Source organism: Capronia epimyces (genome assembly GCF_000585565.1).
Source record: "Capronia epimyces CBS 606.96 chromosome Unknown aczIQ-supercont1.2, whole genome shotgun sequence".
NCBI classification, from domain to species: Eukaryota; Fungi; Ascomycota; class Eurotiomycetes; order Chaetothyriales; family Herpotrichiellaceae; genus Capronia; species Capronia epimyces.
Window position 1 is genome coordinate 3,141,516 of NW_006912905.1, and position 21,301 is coordinate 3,162,816.

Here is a 21,301-nt window from a genome sequence, read left to right on the forward strand (position 1 = left end):
GTACTATACCCTAAAAATTAAGAATACGAGTAATTCTTACTTGTAATATTATATTCAATGTCTACTGTCCAACATGAAACAACGCAAGGTTCAAGATACATCCTGATTCTGATTGATCAAGGCAGGACAGGGCAGGGCAGGGACAGGGACAGGGACAGAAACGTTTCGAGAAGTTAAAGTCGACACGTCGCTCTGTATCTATGAAAACACTTGAGTATATGTCGCGCCGCTGTAGAAAACACTTTAAGTATGTGTCATGTTGAGGAGATCGTGATCCTCTCCTCTCCTCTGTACCTAAGACCTCTCTCTAGAATAAGGCTGAGACTGGAGATCGTAGAAGCCTTCCTTGTATTCTGGTTTAATCTGACCAGACACATCAGAGAAGATAAAGATATACTAACCTGGTCTGAGTCTGACCTAACACGTCAGAGAAGATAGATATGCTGACCTAACCTGACTTGATATAACCTGATCTGACAATTCGACCTAACTTAACGTAACATGACTGGGCCTCCCGACCTGATCTGACCTGATGTGACGTCCCGAGGCCCAACGTCGCGCCGGTGGATAGAGACAGATCCGAGTTGCAAGTGCCAGTGATTGAAACTCTACATTAGAAAAACATCGCGTTGGACGACCGGGTCGTGTTATGGCATGTCGACCCTTCGTATTCATATGATGACATGTCGACCTTTATATTCATATGCGTCAAGTAGCTGGTAGCTCATCACTTGAAATGAACGTGAACATCTTAGACGCCCGAGAAGAAGATCTAGACAAGACACTGCGCGGCAATTTAACCCTCACCAGTCGAGGTGAGGCGGTTTGACGTGACGACTTGGGTGATGGGTGGAAGACGATGCCTTGCTTATACCAGAACCAGTGCGGCAGAGGCAGCGAACATAGCCATAGCCACAGCGGCCTTTGTCATCTACGGATTAAACGTTCAAGTCAGTGAACTGGACTGTCTCGGTCGACTTGTTTCGATTTGGTATTGGTATTGGTAGTGTAGTCTTACCTTGGTAGAGACGCCCGCGGCAGAGTTGGACTTGGCCGTGCTGCTTGTCTGGCTTGCGGTATTTGTGCTCGTGCCCGTCGCGTCTGTCGATCCAGCTGACGACTTGGACGAAGAAGCGCTACCGGTGCCGGTGGCGGCGGAGGAGGAAGCGGAATCAGACGCAGACGCAGTCGCAGTCGCCGAAGCCGGGGAACTGTCGCAGTCGTCGGAGGAGCCAGAAGCAAACGTGATGCCGGTGGGTAATGGGATCTGCTGCAAGAACGACTCGATCGAAGATGGGAAAGGTTCGGTAGCGTCGTAGGTCGTATTGGCATAGACGTAGCAGTCATCCGCGGGATTAATGCCCTATGGGTATCGCCGTGAGGTCAGCAGTGTAATTGAGACGAGAGAAGCCAACTGAGATGAGCAGTGCAACGAGACGAGAGCAGCCCAACTGAGATGAGAGCACGGGAACGGGAACGGGAAGAGAAAAGAAATAGAAGAACAAAATGGGCGACATACTGCGGTAGTAGAGCAGTAATCAATGTCAGTGGCAGTATACACATCACACCAGGCCGAGTTGCCCGACGCCAGACAGCAGGAGTTGCAGACTTCACGCGCACATGCGCATACGTCCTGGCAGAAACAGTCGGTGTATTGCGCCGAAGGTTTCTCCAGACATTGCGTCTTGCATTGTGTCATCACGGTACAGAACGAGCTACACAGACTCTCTTGGTCTTGGGTGTCGTCTGTGTTGTCGGAAGAGCACTGTGCCGCGACTGAATTGGTCGCTCCGAGGAGGATGGAGGCCAGAACGAGATGGTTGAAGGACTTCATGGTGAGATGGGTCAGGTGTGTACTGGTGTAGTGTACTGGTGTGCTGGTCTGGCGGACTCATGTGCTGGTGTACTGGTGTAGTGGTGTCCTCGTGTACCGGTATACTCGTATACTCGTCAACTGGTGTATCGATGCGGAGGATAGAAAGACAGGAAGTGGTAGTGGTGGTAGTAGTAGACATCAGCCGAAAGTACAAAGTTCAGTGCCCGGGTCTTAAGTAACAGGCTCAGTGGGTTGGCGAACCCTCTGATGGCATGTATCCGTACACTGACAGACCATCCGTACTCCATACTCCATACAGCGTACAGCCCCCATTTCGATTTGTGCCAGTGCCAGTGCAAACTGCGCGGAAGATTCAGGGGGGCCAAAGTTCTTAGCCTGGCTTAGGTCGAGGGAGCCGGTGTGGCCGACGGGAAGGTAACTCTGTATCTGTATCTGTACTCTGTACGTGAGACTTGGTACCTGCGGGAAAATGAAATTGGCCATTATAGTCCATCTCGCGCCTCAAACTAAGGTCCAGACTGACCAATCGCTGGACGAGGCTCCCGAGCGCCGATTGGGAGGCTTGAACCAGATACCGACTTGGGCATGGAGGGTGAGATAGTGAGATACGTAGTAGGCGAAAATGGAGATGAAGATGGAGATGGAGGAGATGCCACTCGATCGGTCCGCAGGCTAGTTAGTGGTGGGAGCGGGACAGCCACTGCCACTGCCACTGCCACTGCCACTGGCCCTGCACTAGGTCTCTTCTCTGAGGAGTATTCTGTACGCCGTACAGCTGAAAACTGTGAAAGCCTCGGTGTCGATGTCGATGTCGATGTCTTGACCTTCAGACACGGCGTCGACTGTAGAGGGGAGATTGATGACCTAGCCAGTATAGAGTGTCTGAACACATTACAACAAGCACGCACAAGCCTTGAAGCGCCTTGGCGGGCAGATGGCTGTATCTTAATTCTGTACTCTGGACTCTGTATCCGTACTCCGTACTGAGTACTCCTACTCTGTCTGTACTTGGTATCTAAGATTGCATATAGCCCCCGAGTCCCTTAGCTGAACTCTCGGCACCGTCGGCAATCGAACATCTCTTGCTATTCGACATTCAACATCTGGCCCACATAGTCCGAGGCGAGGCTTGCCCTGCGCCAGACCTAATCCAGGAACAAGGCTAGGACTAAGGACTTCGAGGACCCCGTTTATCAAGCCATAGAGATTGTGACACGGGACCACGTTGCATCGGCCGAGCTGGCTGAGCTGCAATGCATCTCTACCTCGATTCTCTACTAGTCGGCGAACGCCTCGTAAGGCTGACAACTGAAACAGTTCCCTGTCGATCAGACCCTGGGAGAGGAAAGCCCTGGCCATCTACTTACGGCACTATTTCCCTTCGCTGCAGCATATCCCATGTCGGCTTTGGTAAACTCAGATCCACGGCCCTGAGATATCTCCCGGCCGTCGTCTTGTTCGCTACATAGGCACGGGCGACCGGTTCGATAGAGCTCCAGTTCAATTCTGCCGTGCCAACCGCACGACCACGGCTACGCCCGTGGCCATCTTGTTCAATCCTCGACAGTGCATCGGCGACCCACGTCCGGCATCGCCAATCGGGGTCGTCCTGCACCACCGGGGTGGTTTCGAAAATTGAAACCAGCCGCTGTTCATCTTCCACTTTAGCGATGAGGACGCGAGCGAGCAAGTTGTCGGTGGTCTGTATGTTGAGATGCGGAATTGCTTCGTACGCCCAGCCTTGAAGAGGTCGGTTTTTGACGTGGTACTGCGTGCCTGGAACCTGACCCGATTTTCTCTCGACTTTGGGGCCGACAAGGAATCCCCAGTGGTACCTGCAAAGAAGCCATGTATCAGATTGGATTTCGAAGCTGTCGCCAAGCCAGGGCCAGGGCCAAGGCCGTCAAGGACGATTGAGTACCTCCGTTCTTCGTTCCCGGTCACTCCGCTTGGGTACAGAGCGATGTACAGTCGTTTCTTGCCAGAAACCATTTCAATATTTCGGTCTCCCAAGTCTCGGTCCGATGATTTGGGTCCTATCCTATCAGGCTGTGAGGGTGATGATGGTTCTGATTCTTGGCTTGTGGTCAGGGATGATTTGACCCTTGGTCGCAGGCACGTGACAGACTGGCCCTTTGTAGTATCCGTATGTGGCTTGTATCCGTACAGTGTCTCGTTGCAAGAGCCCTCTGCACCGGTGGTGTGGGTGATGGATATGTTGCCTCGACTTTGAGATATGCCAGTCTTTCGAGGGCAGTGTGAGACACATATGAGACGCAGATTGTACACTTGAACTGCGAGATCCGTCCCACCAGCTTTTGGGCTCTCGTCCGAACTCGATTCTCAGATGATCCTCCGCCATCTGCACTCCTCGTAAGTTTGCGCTCGTCTCTTCGCTCCGGTGGCTAGAGTGTGGTAGCCTTCTCGTATGCTTTCGCTTTTGCTTTCGCTGCAGGGCGCAAATGCAGCACCCGCGGCGAATCCGGCCCTTTTCACCTCGTGGCTGGTTTGTCAAGGCCTGGCCTGGCCTCATCTCATCCCACAGACATCACCACTCCTTTCAGGGTGTATTGAGTCCCGTTGTTGTAGTTGTAGCACTGGCTGGACCACAAACCAGGGCGCCGTTCGGATCGATTCATAGTTCTTGCTCTCCTTCGCACAACATTGGTCTTTGCCGGCAGCATACATTCACAGGTGCCGAATGTATTGTCCTCAACATCTCCAGGAGGGTTCCACGCATCTCCCAGGCATACTTCCAAGCATTGTCGGCACTTCGCCTGAATAAGAATGCCCAGAACCGGTAAAGTGGTCATCTGGCGGGCAAAGGAAACAGCCCGTACATGTAATCATTTGTGATTTGTATTGCCACCTCTTTCCCGCGGTACCTCAGGACACATGTCAACCCAACTGCGTACAATAAAACTTCACGTCTTATGATTTTTCTCGGCAGACTCTTGGACCTTCAACCGCTGCACCAACCTGTCCCTCATGAACTCCGTCAAGCCCAGAATCCCATCATTCGTACAGATCCGATAGGTCCCACTAGGCTGATATCTGCCATGGCCGTCGACAAAAGTGCCGTCCCCATCGACCTCGACACTGCCGAAAATATCCTCCGGCTCAGCAATGCGGCCGTATTCGGGAGCTCGCCGCCCGTCCGAGACGTGGACCCAACCCCCCCTGGCGGCGCTGGCACTGGCGTTGGTGTCGCCGCGCTGGCGCCGCGCCGCCTGGAACAAGGAGGTGCCCGACGCCGAAATCATAACCGCGGCCTGTGCCTGGACGGCGGGATCTGATGCCGCGTTCTCGGCCATGACTGCGTGTAGGATGGGAAGGAACTTGGGGTTTTCTGTGAATGAGGCCGGCGTCGGCGGTAGTTTGGTGGTGGTGCCGATTGCGAGTGAGGGTGTCGGCGGGTCTGAAGGCAGAAGGGAGAGCAGGTGAGCGGAGGGAGCATCGGGGTCTTGGAAGACGAACTATATGCAGGATACGGCATGTTAGAGGCACAGTCAAAAGTCAAAGACAACAGGCAAACAGTGATGGTCATGGTCATGGCATGGTAGGTACGAAGGCAGCCTTACAATGTGAGAGTTGTTACTGAGCGTCGACACGGCTCGAAGCTGAAGCTGAAGCTGGGATCCTCGTGTACAGCGTCCTGCTTGACGCAGAAATCGAGTCGTGGTGAGGGCGTTCATGGCGGGGGCGGGCTGTACTGCGAGTGTTGTGTCGACGGCACGTAGGTGTAGGGTAGGTAGTAACGTATCGACGGCACGTAGGTGCAGGGCAGGCAGAGGAGCAGGCGCACGAGCAGACAGAGGAGTAGGCAGAGGAGCAGGCGCAGACAGCTTAGATTGGTATCTAATAAGATACTGATGTACTGTGATGATATGTAACGAACGAACAAATCAATTAGATTAGATCAGGTAGGGAGTGGAGGTCCAACGACTTCGATACTCATGAGCATGAGCATGAGCATGAGCAAGCGAAGTGAAATAAATGAAAATGAGGACAATGAAATGCGGAATGAAATGACGTCGGCGTCGGTGTTTGGTGTTTGGTCTTTGGGGCTTATATAATCCGAGCTCAGCCTTGCACAGCCTCGTCACGGCACCGGCACCGTCCCCAATCCACGAGGCTGTGATCCATGATCCATGATCTGTGATCTGTTCGTGGCGGTGATCTATGATCTATGATCTATGATCTGCTCGTGGCCGAGAGACTGGACGAAAGCTACGAACAGTCTTTCCATTCCATTCCATTCCCCGGCACGGCATCTGGGTATCTATATCACGGTCAAGACTCGTTCTAGAAGAGCGACACTACTTCAGAGTGCGAGCCTACGATCATGACTTCCAGGGGCATGAACTGAAGAGTCAAGCATGACTACCAAGGTTGAATGAACCCTCTCCAGTTATCAGAGTATGCTGCAATTCTCCAACAGTATCAGCTGTTAGTATGATTCAATGGCTCTCCTGCCTTACTAAGGCTCCTCCTCCTCCTCCTCCTCCTCCTCAGCTGGCTTTCATAAGCCATAATCAAGACTTCTTATCTCTTGGGAGAATGAACAGAAAAGGAGAGCCCAGTCTGATGAGATGACCAGGATTAAAGGGACCGTGTCCAGCCGTAGCCGTATCAGATATTAATGTGACTCTGTTCCTCTCCCTCCTCCTCCTCCTCCTCCTCCTTACTAAGGCTCCTCCTCACCCCTCCTCCTTATCCTCTTACTTCTACTCTTCCCCTCTCCCCCCTCAGCTAGCTTTCTTAATACTCGGCACCGGCACCCCAATCTTCTCAATCGGCTTGCCATCGACCCAAATGTCCACCTTGTCCGGATAGAAGCACAGCAAGCCTGCGATCAAGGCGCTCTCGGCCGTCGGGTTCGGATACCACCAGACGACATCTCTGGTTTCCTTCCCCCCCACCACCGCATGGTAGTAGCTCGCCTGGCCCTTGTACGGACATCCCGTGTGCGTGTCGCTGGGCCGGAGGTGCTCCCACTTGACCGCCGTGGGCGGAAGATACCAGCGAGCGGGGAACCTCGTCTCCCACAGCGACATAACGCCGCCCTCGGCGCCCGTGTCGGCCAGGACCACGCCGTCGAGCTCGACGCGCACGTGCCGACCCGACGGGAGGATGTCGACGCGGTGGAAGGGGTCTTTTGGATGGTACAGGATCTGCGCCTGCTCTTCGTACCATGTGTCGAGGGCTTTGAAGTCGATCTTGACTAGGCCGGCGAGTTCTGAGCCCTGGCCGTCACCCACTACGAGTGCGTCCACGGTTTTGTCGCCGACGCTGAGCTTGACGACCGACCATTGCTGTTGCTGCTGACTCAAGTCTGTGGCCTTGGCCTGGGCGTGCAAGCTGCGCCCGTCATCGGGATCCGTGAACGTCGCCGCGTCGAGAAAGGCGGACCGTGGAATCCAATGCTGGGGAAAGTATTGGTGCTCCCAGACTAGCTTGGTCGAGGTCGAGTCGAAGATGTATTGGCCATTGAGAACCCCGCGGATGCGTTTCGCTGTGGCTACCACCTTGGGCGGGGAGTCGGCGTGGGGGTCGAGCAGTTTGGATGCGAGATCGGCGAGGCTGACGGTGCGGAATGTGCTCATTAGTTTCCATTGAATATTCAAATGGCGACAGTGGATGTGGATGGGAGCTCACTCGGACATATTGATATTGATATCGATATCGATACTGAATTGATACTGCGTGATTGTGACTGTGATTGTGATTGTGGTGGGAGGGGAGGCGAGAGGCGAGCTACAGTAAGTACTGTACTGTAGTAAGTGTCGACCCGTCGATGAGATCTGAGATCAGAGATCTGATGTAGCCTCCGTTCCGGTCAGCTGCCAGCGTCGTCGATAGCTAGCTAGCTAGCTACGTACCTCGATCTATTCGCCTGGTCTCGCCTCGATGATAGCAACCACTTACGGTATTGGGTGGGATGAGTGATGCCAACCACTAAGGTATTGGGATGTGTGCCTGATCTGGCTGAGTGATACCAACCACTTAAGGTATTGGGATCGGAGCCTCTCTGCCTCAGTGATATCAACCACTCTCAGGACGGGAGTCTGATCTGGCTGAGTGATATCAACCACTTGGTGCTGTTGGATATGAGTCTCTCAGGCTGGGTTAAGGTAGGTAGGTATGTAGGTAAGGGTAGGTCACTGAACCCCGAGATGGAGTTATTGATGCTCCTTTGCAGAACTGACTAACTTAAACGTCCCCGGATGGCCTGGTTCTAGACGGAGGGGAGGGGGCATCTAGTACCTACTGTACTGACACATGGAAATGAAATAAACTGATATGATATGTAAGCAGTATCAGAACAGCCAGAACAGCGACGGTGACAATCTCAATCTGACTGGTCATCCAGCGTCTCTTTGCGGGGATGCGGCCGGGTCGGGGAAACCGGCGCTTGATTCATCATCTGGCGTGGTATTGACGACATTTGCTTACATACTTGCTCACCAACTCAACTCACTACTAGTAAAATAGATACTTTTGCAATGTCATAGTATTTGATGTACTACTAGATACTTTGCAATGTCATAGTATTTGTTGGGCCACTTTCCCGGTCACTCCCTGAATACAAATACTGTAGTTTCAGTCGCCGTCCATTCAGGGCCAATTCCAGGGCTGTCCTGTCCTGTCCGGTCCGGTCCGGCTCTGCGTCGCCAACGAAGGCACGTCCCACATGCGCATACTTCGCGGTTGGCGATATCGCCGACTCGGGCGCACAAAAGGCCTCACGGCCAGCCATCGCCCAGGCCGCCGTGCTGGCGAAGAATGTTAATCATAACTGTCCGTTCCAATCACACTCCGTACCTGTCATTGATTCATACGTCGTAACCTTGCACACCCCCGTTTCCGTTCTCGTCCCGGTCCGGCGGGATCATCCATGTCAAGGTTGGCCTTCTAGAGTGAATATTCACGACGAGTCGCCTTCTCCGAGTCCTCATCGCTGCGGATTGGGACGCTGTACACACTGCCTCGGTGCTCAGCCGTGCTCACCCGTCGTTGATGTTCGCCAGTCTCCTCGTAGTCAATGAGGATCTCCCCATTCTTGCCATACCGACGAGGCTCCTGTTTCGCAGTCCATACCACCTGGAAGATGCTCTTGGTCTTGCGGAAGATCGTGTCCATCTCTTCGAGTGAGCGGTAGGCCGTTTCGGGGTAGAAGAAGTATACCACCGGGAAGATGAAGGCGTTGCTACAAATCCAATTAGTCAAGGTACGTCCGGATAAGGAACCACCTCCACCTCCACCACTTACATGACAGCGAAGATGATGTAAGTCTGGTATCCGATCGATGAAAACGACACCGGGGTGATCATGACCACCATGAAGTTGAATGCCCAGTTGGCGCTGGTCGACAAAGCATTGCTCGGGGCTCGGATTCGTAGAGGTACGATCTCGGCAGGGTAGAGCCATGTCACCCCGAGAAGGGAAAACGCAAAGCAAGAGTTGAATACGAAGAGGAAGGTGGCGGCGACAATGCCAGCACTGGTGCCGCCGACCTTGGTCATGACGGCCAGGACCACCATCGACCCAGACATGCCCGCGGTCCCAATCAACATGAGCTTTCGCCGCCCAACCCGATCGATGATAAAGACGGGAACCCAGGAAGCCAAGAAGTATTCCGTGCCGTTACACGCCGCCAGGATGCGGGCGATAAAGGGGGTCAGACCAATCTCATTCTCGTAGATCGTGGCCGCGTAATAGGTAATCAAATTGATTCCACTTATTTGCTGCGACATTTGGATGACATAGGCCAGTGCTACGCGATGGAAGTGCCGGTCCTCGTCCATGGTGAAGAGGTCGCGGAAGGTGGTCTTCTGTTGCTCCAGAACAGCATCCTTGATGGCGGTAAATTCAGACGACACGTATCTATCCTCGATGGACTTGTCCGAGAGAGCGGCCAGGACTTCCATGGCCTCTTCTTCTTGGCCCTTCAAGATGAGCCATCTGTCAAGTGTCAGTCCGACTGGAATGTGCGAGATGCCATCAACGAGTCCACATCGTGCCTACCTCGGGGATTCGGGAAGTTCCAAGATGAAGGCGAGAATGACGAGAGCGAAAATGATCTGAATCGCGATCGGTAGGCGCCACGATGCTTGGTTGTTGATGAATGAACAGCCAAAGTCGATCCAGTACGAAAGACAGATGCCCCCGGTAATCAAGGCGCCTTCAATCATGACCATTTGTCCTCTCTTATGCGACTTGGAGCATTCGGACTGCCATGTCGGCACCGTCGAGGTGTTGAGGCCATTGCCCAAGCCGGTAATCACACGGCCCACGATGAAATGGGGCAAGCTGAACGCAGAAGCCTGGAGAGTAGCACCAACCACCATGATGGCCGAGCCCAGGAAGATGGTCTTTCGCCGACCCAGAATGTCGCCCACCCAGATACAGACAATGGCACCGAAAAAGCACCCGACATTGTACGAGGCTACCGAGATGCCCTGGATGGTCGACTTGTGATTGGCTTGGCTCTTGGTCAATCCAGCCAGACCGGCCGCCGTGGTATCGATCTCGGGAAAGACAGACGCAAAAGCGGGAAGGGTCAAGAGACCCCCCATGACGCCTTGATCATATCCGAACAGCCTGGGCACCGTGAGCATCAGTGAGTGACCTTCAAGTTGGGTTTGGTAGGGGCGGGGCGCTTACAAGAAGTCGATGCCGGCGATGACACCGATGACAAGGTTGAGCTTGGTGCCGCGGAAGCCCAAGTATCGCTGGTTGAAAAGCTTCATCGTGCCTGATATTTAGATGTAGGGAGCCTTGGATTGGTCGGACTCGTCGCGGTGAGAGAGAGAGCAAACTCTCCCAGGAGGCTTCCCCGTCTTTATGCAAGAATACTCCCTGGTGACACAGGAGAGCTAAATCAAGCCTGCAGAGCCATGCCTGTGGACCGGCAAAGAGATTTTGATTTTGGCACCGGTCATCGTGCAATAACACTATCCAGTGCGTGAGCGTGTTGATGTCTTCGAACTCCGTGGTTGGCTAAGTCCCCTCACACTGCGTGCGCAAACCTTTGCCGACTGTTGCAACGATGGGGACAGACAAGGGTCTTGTGGAGGAGTGATCTACATATCGGTACCTGGGCCAGTTTGGCCGCCACCATCTCTCGACTCCAATCATGGCCGTCCTCCGCCATCGACCGTGTGCCGGGTTACCTCAAAGGGAAATCCCCGAGCACCACGAGGATCCGCGATGATGATGGTGGCGGCATCAGGCCGGAGCTTATTCTCTCCTCGTCGTCTCACAGTGGAAAATGACATCGTTCACGGCGGGAGATGGCTCTAGCGCTGCCGACTTTTCCTTGGTCCACCCGGCTTCCCCAGTCTTAATTTTGGGCACTGTTTATATACTTGGCTGTAGCTGTTGGATTTTCGCACAACGGAGATTTTCAGTGGAAACAACAGACTCGGAGATCCAGCCTGAGCAGTTGTAATCCCACGTGGTGGATTAGGTCCAATAGGTCCGTTGTCATTGTCAATCGTTACCAAAAGCGACAACCAGGAGTGTACCCATTACGGTGGGTGACCGAAGATTTGAAAATAGGAAAATGGCTCGTGCTCAACCGGCGGTCAGAGAGGTTCGTATGTAGAAAGGTGTTGGTGTCTAGCTCGAAGCGGCGCATCTAACCAGGAACTTCAGGAGAGGGTTGCTCTCGCTTGTAAGGTGGCTGGAACACCTATAGGTCCATGTTACCCCGTGGGATTCTATGCATACCCCGTAAACCCTTTAGAACGGCTCTAAGCGAGGGGAACGTCGTTAATCGGAATCATGGACCAGGATATATAGCTATAGGGACGGAGTACGGGGGAAAGACGCTGGGAAAGACGCCGCTCGAAGGTCGGTCGGCATTCCGAAACAGGCAATCCCGGCTCAGGAGTAAGGTCAGCACCCCTGAAGCTCCTAGGGCAAATGCGAGGCTGGTCTTTGCCTTGGCCTTCAGCCCTTTTGAAAAGACTATGCGACACGAACCGAACGATATGGAGAGTTATCTGTGTAAAGCACCTTGTCGAGGAAGCGTTCATCATCATGTTGCGTGTCTGTGAGAAGATGCTGTATCCATGGTGTCAGAAAACAGCTGGTCGTAGTCTAGGCATGTGACATGTCTGGCTCGCAACTACCCATTCTGAGGTCTCCTGCTCGTAGGTAGGAGGTCGACGAGGTGTGGACACCGTGGTTCTACAACTCAGCGCGAGATTTCTCCAAGAGCCACTCGATTAGAAGGCCGATATCCTCCGTGATCGTTAGAATCCGGGCAATCTTGCTCCTTAGGTTGGAATTGTCAGCGTGGATGCCACGCACATGTTTGACCTCGACCTTTCCGTCCGGACAGACCTCCAGAGATACAGAGAGAAAGGGACTCTGCCTTCCCTTCGCAAGTGAGCCGCGTAATGGGACAATAACATCAAGTCTTGCCCGGGAGATATCAGAAATAATATCGAGGGTCAAGTCGACCGGCAAGACGTCAGCGCCCGTCACTATTGCGTTCGAGTTCGGTAAGCCACCGATCTGCGAGCCAAGAGTCTTTGTATTGCTACGTTTGAGCGGCCGACTTGTGCCCTCTGGAGCTGACTGTGCCTTTCGCCCGGAAGTCGCCGGGTCGCTGTTATGCTCCGTTACCCCATCCACAAGACTCCGCAGTATACTCCAGAGTAGGGCGTATTGGCGGAGGATGGGGATGACGGCTGCCAGTTGCCGGGGGTGGGTAAACTTCAATTGTTTCACTGGATAACACCAGAGAGCAGCGGCGTGTTGCGCGGAATGCAACGCATAGGAATGCCGTCGCCATTGCGGAGTGTGATCTTCGTCCAGCGCCGGCAACGTCCTGGGCCACCTTTCCTGCGAAGTACTGGCGCTACCAGCCTGGGTGGTATTGAAGTGTTTCTGTAAAGCCGTTTGATAGGTCACCGTGAGTTCGTGCTTTAACTCTACCATCGTCAGATCCACATTCAGGTGGGCAGCAACATTGAGGGGCAGGTAGACTTCGGATAGCAGGTGACAGACAAAATGCATGTCTAATACAGTTGATGATAAAGTAGCTGGTTTGTCCGAGTCTGCCGTGACGTCCTGATCTGCGCCGGTAGCATTGTCCACTGGGTCTTGCCAGTCCGGCCTGACCTTTGCGGCTTCAATGTCCCCGTCTGTGTCCACATCCTGAGTAATAGCACTTTCTGAGACCCATTGTTTGGCCAGTACTGTTGAAGGGGAGCCTGGCTCGCAGGCTATTCTGGCGGTGTAAAGATGGGGAGATGCATTAGCACTAGGCTCGACTTCGCCATCTGCTGTTTTCTCCTGCAAGTCTTCTTTGGCGCACCAGTAATCCAGAGCCAGACCAAGGATAGGTTTTCGATCGAGGGAGGGCCGGCCTACAGCAGTGCGCCTGAGATGTTGTCGGGTCGTCCGCCCACTGAATTTCTGCCTCTCGACATTCCAGATCTTCTGAAAAGCATCGTAAAGGCCAGTCACGGCTTCGAAGCAAGGAGCTCCTCCTTCAATGTGATCAAGCTGGCTGAGGTACTGCAAGTTGGACTCAAATGTATCCAGGCTCATCCACTGTGGTGAACCCAAGACCATGTTCAGAGGCTTTAGATTGTCCTTTAAGATCTCGGAGCCACGGATTTGCGGCTGAGGCTCTTCGCTGTCGGAGGTGTTGAGGTTGAGACTGACATCCGTCACCCGGTCGCGGTCAGCAGCGTCAAAAATGACCTCAAGATCAACAGCATTTCCAGCAATTGTAAGATTTTCGTCGTCCCACAGGGTTGTGAAGCCTTGTAGCTGGGCTATTCTTTCCACGCCTTCACGTGTGACTCCTCGGCCTGCCACCCTACTTTTGAGTATGTCGGCGACTAGATGCGCTCGGTGCAACCGTTCCGCTTCTGGATTGACAGGGGTACCAGCCCCTCTGACAGAGGTACCTTGCAGGCTTGTTGTGATTCCCAAGCCGTCTGGACCGCTGCCCAACGGTGTCATGCCTGTCGGGCCCAGTGAGGCCATGAGTGCTGCGGCGGGAGAATTTAAAGCGAGGAGGTCGTCATGAATCGCGCCTGCAGCTGCAGGGGTGGAGGATGGCTGGGAGGAGGCACTGATATGATGGGTGTGGCCTTGGAGTGAAGCAGGAGTCTTGACCGCGGGCGACTTGTAGGCCAGAGGACGATTAGGATTAGAATTGCCAGAGGTACCGGGGCGAGGCGAGGCCATCAGTCGATTGGGAGTGGAAAGATGAGGTTGAGGTTTGGGAGTCGAGACGGCCTGGGATCTAGTAGGCGTCGCCATGTCTACTAGAACTGCCACGAAGTCGCCGGCTTGACACAGAGGAGAGGGGTCCGAGGAGAAAGGTTGCGGTTTCTAGACGCGTCGCGCTGGCATGGATCGAGAGAATGGTCGACGACGGTGAGCTGGTACTGATCTCGACTCGAGGTTAACACGATGCCCTCCAACCCCCTCGCAAGCGGTGGCTGTGGCCTGAGTCTTGTCTCTGTTCTCAACAACTTACCGGCTCCTACTATTTTCTTGTAGTCGACCGGGTCGATCTTCGTTGACATGGGGGACACAAGTGGAAAGTTAGCCGAGGCCGCAGCCTTGAGCCTCCCGGTGAAAGGACTTGGATGCAATGCCAATCCAACAAACCTTGTAGAGAGGTATACTATGTCGGGTCCTTCATCTTGAAAGATGATGACGTCTTCAAGTTGAGAGATGGTATATCTTGCAGCGTATAATAAGTGATACGCCCATAATGACGACTTGCTCGGAGATTTGTCCTGCATCCTGCACAGCTAGACGAGCAACACAAGGCTGGGATATCCGATATCCTTACCATTACCTGCTGGAACGCCGGTCCTTTTCTTCTCCCAGAAACCCCATGGTCTGACTAAGAATATGCTTAAAGTACGTAGATACTTCTGACGACTGGAAATCCATTCTGTTGTCACTGCCGTTGATATCGAGGCGGTCGCCCCTGCAGCCGCAGCCTCGCCGCCAAGCCATACCCGAACCTTGCTTCACCGCTGGCCACTGCACATATACTTCGCTCAATTCCTCACGGACAAAGATAAGAGAAGACAAGGACCAAAAAAGAAAAGTTCCAAATAATCAGTTCGAATTTATAGGTATGGGCCCTCAATCGTTGGACTGGAAGGGCCGGCCCCTAAAGGAACGGATAACCACCTAAGGCAAAGGATCGAGATTCCTCTAATACGCTTTCTGGGCATCCAAAGGCTGTGGTCGTACCACTAGGTTACCAAACCTACCACGATGGGCGACAATAATTGTGAAACAATAAAATATAACCTCCTATTTTCCAAACAGCCACCGATCATGTGATCGCCCGTCACTTTCTTTGTGACAACTGGGCTACCGAGCGCTTGCTATCACACTTTCTCCTAGAAACCCGCCTGGTCTAGTTGAGAGTATGTCTATGTAGATACTTCTGGCGACTGGATTTGACTATATCATAGGACTTCCACCCCTACACTCTAAATTGTATATCTAAAGTTGGCGTCGCCCTCGAGGATCTTGCGCCCACGATCGGCCTTCGAGTTTTCCAGCCGGAAGTAAATTGAGTTGATGACAACCAAGATGATCACGCAGGCATTGCAGCCCATGCAACCGTACAGGCCCGGACGGTATTCGGGAGCATCCTGCGACCGGAAGATTAGGGAACCAATGATGCCACCGATGCCTGTTGGTTTGCGGTCACGGCCAGCGTTAGCGTTGGTCTTTTAGTATCTGCTGTCTTGAAGTAGTGCTGAAATTGAAATTGAGACTGTCTACTGTTGCAGGGGCTTATGCTGGGCGGGGTGCTGTAATAGATTCTTAAGCAGGTCTGGAGGCTCTGATTTGACTTACCGCCAAAGCCGACCAAGGTTGCTGAGCAGAATGCACGTTTCCAATGCCCGCGGATGTTGTTGGCCTGAAATTGAGTCGAGTGAGACAATTAGCCATTCATTCATTGGGAATGGTAAAGGGTGCTGGCTGCTTGATGGGTGGCTCACCTGGTACGTCAAAACAGCTGGAGTGGCAGCATTGCCGGATGCTGCGACAAGAAAGGTGCCAAAGTATCGTGCAGCTGCTGACGAGGCCCAACCCTATACGATACATAGTATCAGAGATTCACTCTTGTTGCTGCTGGTGACGGTCTGACAGCTGAACCTACCAGGATTGGCAAGCCGACCAAGCCCATAATGGCGTTGGCTGCAAGCAAGGGCCCTCGAACATGATAGCGGTCTCCGAACCAGGCCACCGCATACGTTACAATTGCGGCGAACGCATATGGTGGGGCGGTAAGGCATTGAGCCTTGACGAGGGAAAAGCCCAAGGTTTCTCGCAGGATGATGGGGAGGAAATACGACACCGCATATCCCTGAGCGACAGCAAATCTGCCATGTAGTGAGTGAGTCATGTGTGGCTACAATAGAGAGAGAGATGGCGAGGCAGCCAAATCAATGCTGCACTTACGCGAAGATCAATGCAAAACTCCAGACCTTGGGATCAAGGCCGGAAGCAATCCATTTCTTGAAATTCCATTGCTCAAGCTCTGCGTCGTTCCGGTCCTTGTTAATCCGTCGGAGGACAAATTCGATCTCATCCTGCTTAAGGAAGGGTGGCCAGAACTTTGTTTTCCCAACCAGCTGGTCGGGGAATGGGACAAGGTAGATAAAGCCAATGCCAGCAATGATGCATGTGAGCTGAGTTGAGTTAGTATCATGAGAGAAATGAAAGCCGACAGCTAGCTAGCTAGCTGGCAAGACTTACCAGGCCTTCTATGATAAACATCCACCGCCACCTATGAATGAAATGTCAATACACATGTCCTTGATGAACAGATGGGCTCGAAACACAGGTGGACACTAACCCTGCGTAGCCGGCGACACCATCCTGCGGGTATTGTCAGCTCTGGGATCATTCAGTGGCAGCAACAGAGAGAGATGGAAGAGCAGCAATCCTACCATTTGTGTAATGCCATAGGCAAAGATTCCAGAGAAGGCCGAGGAGACGATTCCGATGATATAGAAGACGCCGTATCTCTTGTGCAGGTCGTAGCGCGAGTAGTATGTGGAGATCAAGTAGACGCAACCGGGGAAGTAGCCAGCCTCGAACGCGCCCAGGAGGAGCCGCAGCGGGATCAGGACGACCCAGTCATGCGGTAGGCCGAAACAGATCTATGCTGTGATTAGCAGGGAGTTTTCTGGGACTGGGAGGCTTCAGATGTAAGAAGGAGCACTGGATACTCCGGAGATCCCAGTGGCACAGTACACCCAAGAGATTCAGTGGTAGTAGTGTATATTGGAGACTTACCATGATAATACCCCAGCACAGGCACAGTGCAGGCAATAGAAAGCGCGGTCCCAGTTTGCGGGTTAATAGAGTGGCCGGGGGCTGGAAGACGACGTAGGTGATGAAGAGGACCAGAGCGACGAGTGACTATATCTCGATCTTGTGTTAGCAATAATGCAAGACGAGACGAAACCATTCCTCTCCCTCCCCTTTCTTGGTCAAGGAAGATGAATAGGAGTCAGAACTGTGAACTCAGGGATGCATGGAATGGGAAACAGTGTCCATGAACCATCAAATGACGGGATTCATGTATCCTAGATCCTTCCACGGACAAATATAAAATGAATGACAGTGATGGATCCACGGCACTCACATAACGGTATCCCACGTTCAGGTGCAGGTCCACAGTCATCCCGGCAATAGCTGCATTTCCCAGATTCGACCGGTCCAGGATGGCAATCATGTACATAAAGCCGGTCATCGTGATGAGGCGGCGGTCGATGCGGTGCTTGATCTTGCGCTGCTGCTCCTTCGTGAAGACGGGGTCGTCGTCCAGGTCCTCGCTTTCGACGTGTTTGGGGTCCTCGAGGAACAAGTCTTCTTGGATTGGGAGATCGATTTCATGATGTTGCCCTGGCTTGTCTGTGGCCGTGGTCGTGGCCGTTTCGGAAGCCATGGTGACTGACAGATGGAAGGGGAGGAGGACCAAGGGAGGGTGGGATAGAAAGAAAGGGAAGTAAAAAAAAGCCTTCTATCGAGACCAGGATGGATGTGTTAGTTGAGGGTCCCTGCACAATGGATATATATACCAACACTATACCGTATATACAGCTATAGCATGATAGTTATACTACCTATACACCTACCAAGTCCTTGGTCCTCGGCCCAGCACCAAGAATTGAACCCCATGATCCAATCCCCACAATTCTGCTCGCTGGGTCGTCTAAGTGGGTGGAATGCCATAGATGGGAGGCTTCTTGGCCTTGGACAACAGTACTAAATAGCTAGTTTGGTGTGGTGGGTGCAAGTTACTGTATGAAGTACTTGGCATTTTCAGCACACATTGGCTGGCCATGCCCCAGCCTCGTGGATTGCCGACACTGTAGTTCTGGTCCGGCATCGGCATCGGCACCGGCATCGGCGTTGTCGGCGCAAACCCAGGTCTGAGGAATCCGAGTCTGAGTCCAAGTATTCGACGTTCGAAATCTTTCGTCCTGCGCCAATGCATCTGGGGACCGGGGGCAAGAGCTCTACATCAGCGCAGAGTGACGGAAATCCGGCATCTCTGTGGTCGATGGGGATGTGGATGTGCAAGCCAACCTATCAGGTTTGTGTGTGGTGCGAGATCGGACAGTGCCATGTGCCATGCATCACATCTGTGGCACGTCCATAAGTCCACATGCCTAATGGAATTGCGGAAGTTGACGCTGTTCCTTTATTTCCGTAACTCTTACGGTGCTAGTTTCGCCCGGGGCCGGGGCTTGGGAGTCTTGGGCTGGGGGACGGGGTCTGGGGCCGGGGTCCACGTGACTTTGCTGGCTGGGGCATCGGAATAGGACGATGGGCAGTTTCCGTACTGCAAACGCACTACGAACTATCATGTCCTTCGTTTTATGAATTTAGACCCAGTACGGAGTAGAAATGCGTGCATGCGCATTCGCTAGCGAAAACAGGAATCACCTGTTGGTATGGGTGGTGGGTTCGTTCAATTGGTACCAGTTCAATGGTGGAATGATTGTGGATTGGAGAGATGGAGAGACGGAGAAATGGAGCGATGAATTTATGTCAAGATAGACACCGGGATCGATAGGGTGATGGTTTACAGAGTAGATACTAACCGAGTACCAGGTAGATATCAGAATTCATTACGCCGTATTACACTAGATCCGCCTCCCCAAAGCTGGACACAGAGAAGTCCCAATGTGAATGCCAACTTTCCCGTTACAGTCAAGCGTCCTCAGCCCCAGACCGAATTACAGTATTCATTTTTACCTCTGTAAACTACCCAAGTATCATAGGATAGCATCACAACAGTCTACAGATCTCAGCATTAGCCACACTTCGTTTGAGGGCCTAGTAGGCTTAGACATCACGAGCGAATACTGCATACTCTCCATGGTCTACGACTTTGAATAGCCCTTTTAAGGTCTTGGCTGCATTTTGGTGTACTTCGACAATAGGTAGACGGTAGTGCTGATGTTGCTGTTACTGATGCTGAGCACCAACACCATGAAGAACAGAACCCGATCATTAACTAGATGTTTACTCAGACGTTCATGGGGGTCAGAAAATACAGCCCTAAGCAGAGGGCGGAGAGAATTCATGTGACAGCGGGCTTCTTACGTGGCAAGGTCGCAGGAAGCAAGGTTCGTCTGCAATCACTGGACAGGGAAGAGGACAGCCTACGCATTCTGTTGATCCGGTGAGAGCGAGAGGGAATTGAATCAGGTGTGTTGTATACCGATCGATGAGGGTGGGCATGCATCTGACGACGAAGTAGATCGTGATGCCCGCGAGTTGGCACGACGACTATATGGGTACCCTCTAGCTTTGGCCACCGCGGGTGCCTACCTCAAAGAGTCGTCCTTCAGCTTTTCCAATGATCTCCAGCACTCGTTAAGACGTCGAAGAGGGACGAAAAAGCCACTGTTTCGTGTTGCGACATCAATCCAGTAGGGGAAAACTAACCTGTCACGACGGTCTAACCCAGCTCACGTTCCCTATTCCTTTGTTCGTGTCTGGCTACCACGCCTGATGAAGCAGAGACACAGCGTTCTCTCAGAAAATGGGAGATTTCCTCACTGTCACCACCGCAAGATGAGGGCGACCTTGACTCTCGCTGAACTGCTTCATCAGCAAGGGCGGTATAGTGCAGCAGAATCAATGTGTCGTCGGACGCTGGCTGAGTGTGAAATGGTACTAGGAACTAACTCATACATGCATTGACCCTCTATACTGTCAACAGTCTAGGATTCATTTATAGTGACCAAGGTAAGACAGCGAGGTGGAGCAGATGTTCGTTCAGGCCTTGAACGGATCCCAAAACTCATTACGAGAGGCTCAGAACATCCATAAGCGGTCATGGTCAAGAATGTTCTCGAGGAGCTATGTTCTGGAAGCAGGAGAAGCCAAGATTCGAATGATACTCTCTGGAAGACCTTGACCTGCACCGAGGAGGGAGGAGGGAGGAGGGAAGAGGGATCGACGCAACCGAGAGTGGTGACAGCTCATCCCCAGCGGCTCAACTATCTTCTATCTGGTATACCCTACACAACGAAGCCTTTTTTCCTTTTTACCCAGATGAGAAGTGTTAGACCCCCTTAAAAGAGGGCTTACCTGGTAAGGTTGTGATTCGAACCCTCGGGGCATGAGACGCGCCAACATAGGAGATTCAGAATGATTAGTTCATGTATCCGTACAGTATAGTGTGTAGTGTGTAGTACCTCGTAGTATGCAGGATCCCCGGTCTTCCTGGCATTCCAGCTTGTTTGTACTTGTACTGCATGTACCATATCAAATGCTAATCACCTCGCAGACACAGACACAGACACCAGCACTTAGTCCTACCTAAGGTACCGACCATTAATGGGGGTCCATCTTTGCTCTCTGTCGTTCAGTACAGTGTCAGTGTCAAGGAGGGCCCTAAGGCTGTAGCAGGGGTACCTTATCGTGGCTCCGTTCCGTCGGAACAAGCCCCCCCCAAGAATTGCGAGCGGAAAATGCCAAAGCCCCTAAGGTAGGTAGGTAGGTACTAGGTATTTTGGTGGGTACTGACAATTCCTTCACTACTAGGTACACACATATCCGTACTTGGGGAAACAAGGCTCTTGATTCCGTGGTCTGGATCCAGTATTTATTTGCTTGACATGCCACATACATGCCACATGCCTACCTATGTATGTATGTGCCTTAGCTGCCTACCGAGAAAAAAATCTACCTAATATGTATCACCTACTTACTTCCTATGTATCCTAGATACCTATCACCTGCTTACTTACTTACCTACATATCCTAGATACCCATCACCTATTACTTACCTATATATGTGTGCCCTGTACATACTACTGCCCAATACAGGTTCAAGTTTAGGTAGACACGACGGGGCTGGGGCCGTCTCGAGGTGTGAGAAGGGGACTAGTGAGCCCTATCACGCTATGCTATAACAGTCTGCTA

At 52.6% G+C, this 21,301-nt stretch overlaps 7 protein-coding genes across 7 annotated transcripts; all 7 read right to left on the minus strand.

Annotated features, from left to right (window-relative positions):
- Positions 1–868: 868 nt before the first annotated feature.
- On the minus strand, positions 869–1,834 carry A1O3_02937 (uncharacterized protein; the record flags this gene model as incomplete). Its single annotated transcript, XM_007733077.1, has 3 exons — positions 869–931; positions 1,019–1,363; positions 1,631–1,834. The coding sequence occupies 3 exons, from the start codon at positions 1,832–1,834 to the stop codon at positions 869–871; spliced, it is 612 nt and encodes a 203-aa protein (XP_007731267.1).
- A 1,366-nt stretch (positions 1,835–3,200) lies between these two features.
- Positions 3,201–3,829, minus strand: A1O3_02938 (uncharacterized protein; the record flags this gene model as incomplete). The annotated part of the gene is made up of 2 exons (XM_007733078.1): positions 3,201–3,672; positions 3,759–3,829. 2 exons carry the CDS (start codon positions 3,827–3,829, stop codon positions 3,201–3,203), a joined length of 543 nt encoding a protein of 180 aa, XP_007731268.1.
- Positions 3,830–4,761: 932 nt separating this feature from the next.
- A1O3_02939 (uncharacterized protein) lies at positions 4,762–5,532 on the minus strand (the record flags this gene model as incomplete). The annotated part of the gene is made up of 2 exons (XM_007733079.1): positions 4,762–5,313; positions 5,419–5,532. The coding sequence occupies 2 exons, from the start codon at positions 5,530–5,532 to the stop codon at positions 4,762–4,764; spliced, it is 666 nt and encodes a 221-aa protein (XP_007731269.1).
- Positions 5,533–6,585: 1,053 nt separating this feature from the next.
- A1O3_02940 (uncharacterized protein) lies at positions 6,586–7,443 on the minus strand (the record flags this gene model as incomplete). The annotated part of the gene is made up of 1 exon (XM_007733080.1): positions 6,586–7,443. One exon carries the CDS (start codon positions 7,441–7,443, stop codon positions 6,586–6,588), a length of 858 nt encoding a protein of 285 aa, XP_007731270.1.
- Positions 7,444–8,752: 1,309 nt separating this feature from the next.
- Positions 8,753–10,590, minus strand: A1O3_02941 (uncharacterized protein; the record flags this gene model as incomplete). The annotated part of the gene is made up of 4 exons (XM_007733081.1): positions 8,753–9,047; positions 9,110–9,802; positions 9,866–10,441; positions 10,505–10,590. 4 exons carry the CDS (start codon positions 10,588–10,590, stop codon positions 8,753–8,755), a joined length of 1,650 nt encoding a protein of 549 aa, XP_007731271.1.
- A 1,444-nt stretch (positions 10,591–12,034) lies between these two features.
- Positions 12,035–14,128, minus strand: A1O3_02942 (uncharacterized protein; the record flags this gene model as incomplete). The annotated part of the gene is made up of 1 exon (XM_007733082.1): positions 12,035–14,128. One exon carries the CDS (start codon positions 14,126–14,128, stop codon positions 12,035–12,037), a length of 2,094 nt encoding a protein of 697 aa, XP_007731272.1.
- Positions 14,129–15,327: 1,199 nt separating this feature from the next.
- Positions 15,328–17,804, minus strand: A1O3_02943 (uncharacterized protein; the record flags this gene model as incomplete). The annotated part of the gene is made up of 9 exons (XM_007733083.1): positions 15,328–15,533; positions 15,701–15,764; positions 15,847–15,939; positions 16,008–16,230; positions 16,310–16,539; positions 16,607–16,637; positions 16,772–17,013; positions 17,150–17,275; positions 17,502–17,804. 9 exons carry the CDS (start codon positions 17,802–17,804, stop codon positions 15,328–15,330), a joined length of 1,518 nt encoding a protein of 505 aa, XP_007731273.1.
- Between the last annotated feature and the right edge of the window lie 3,497 nt (positions 17,805–21,301).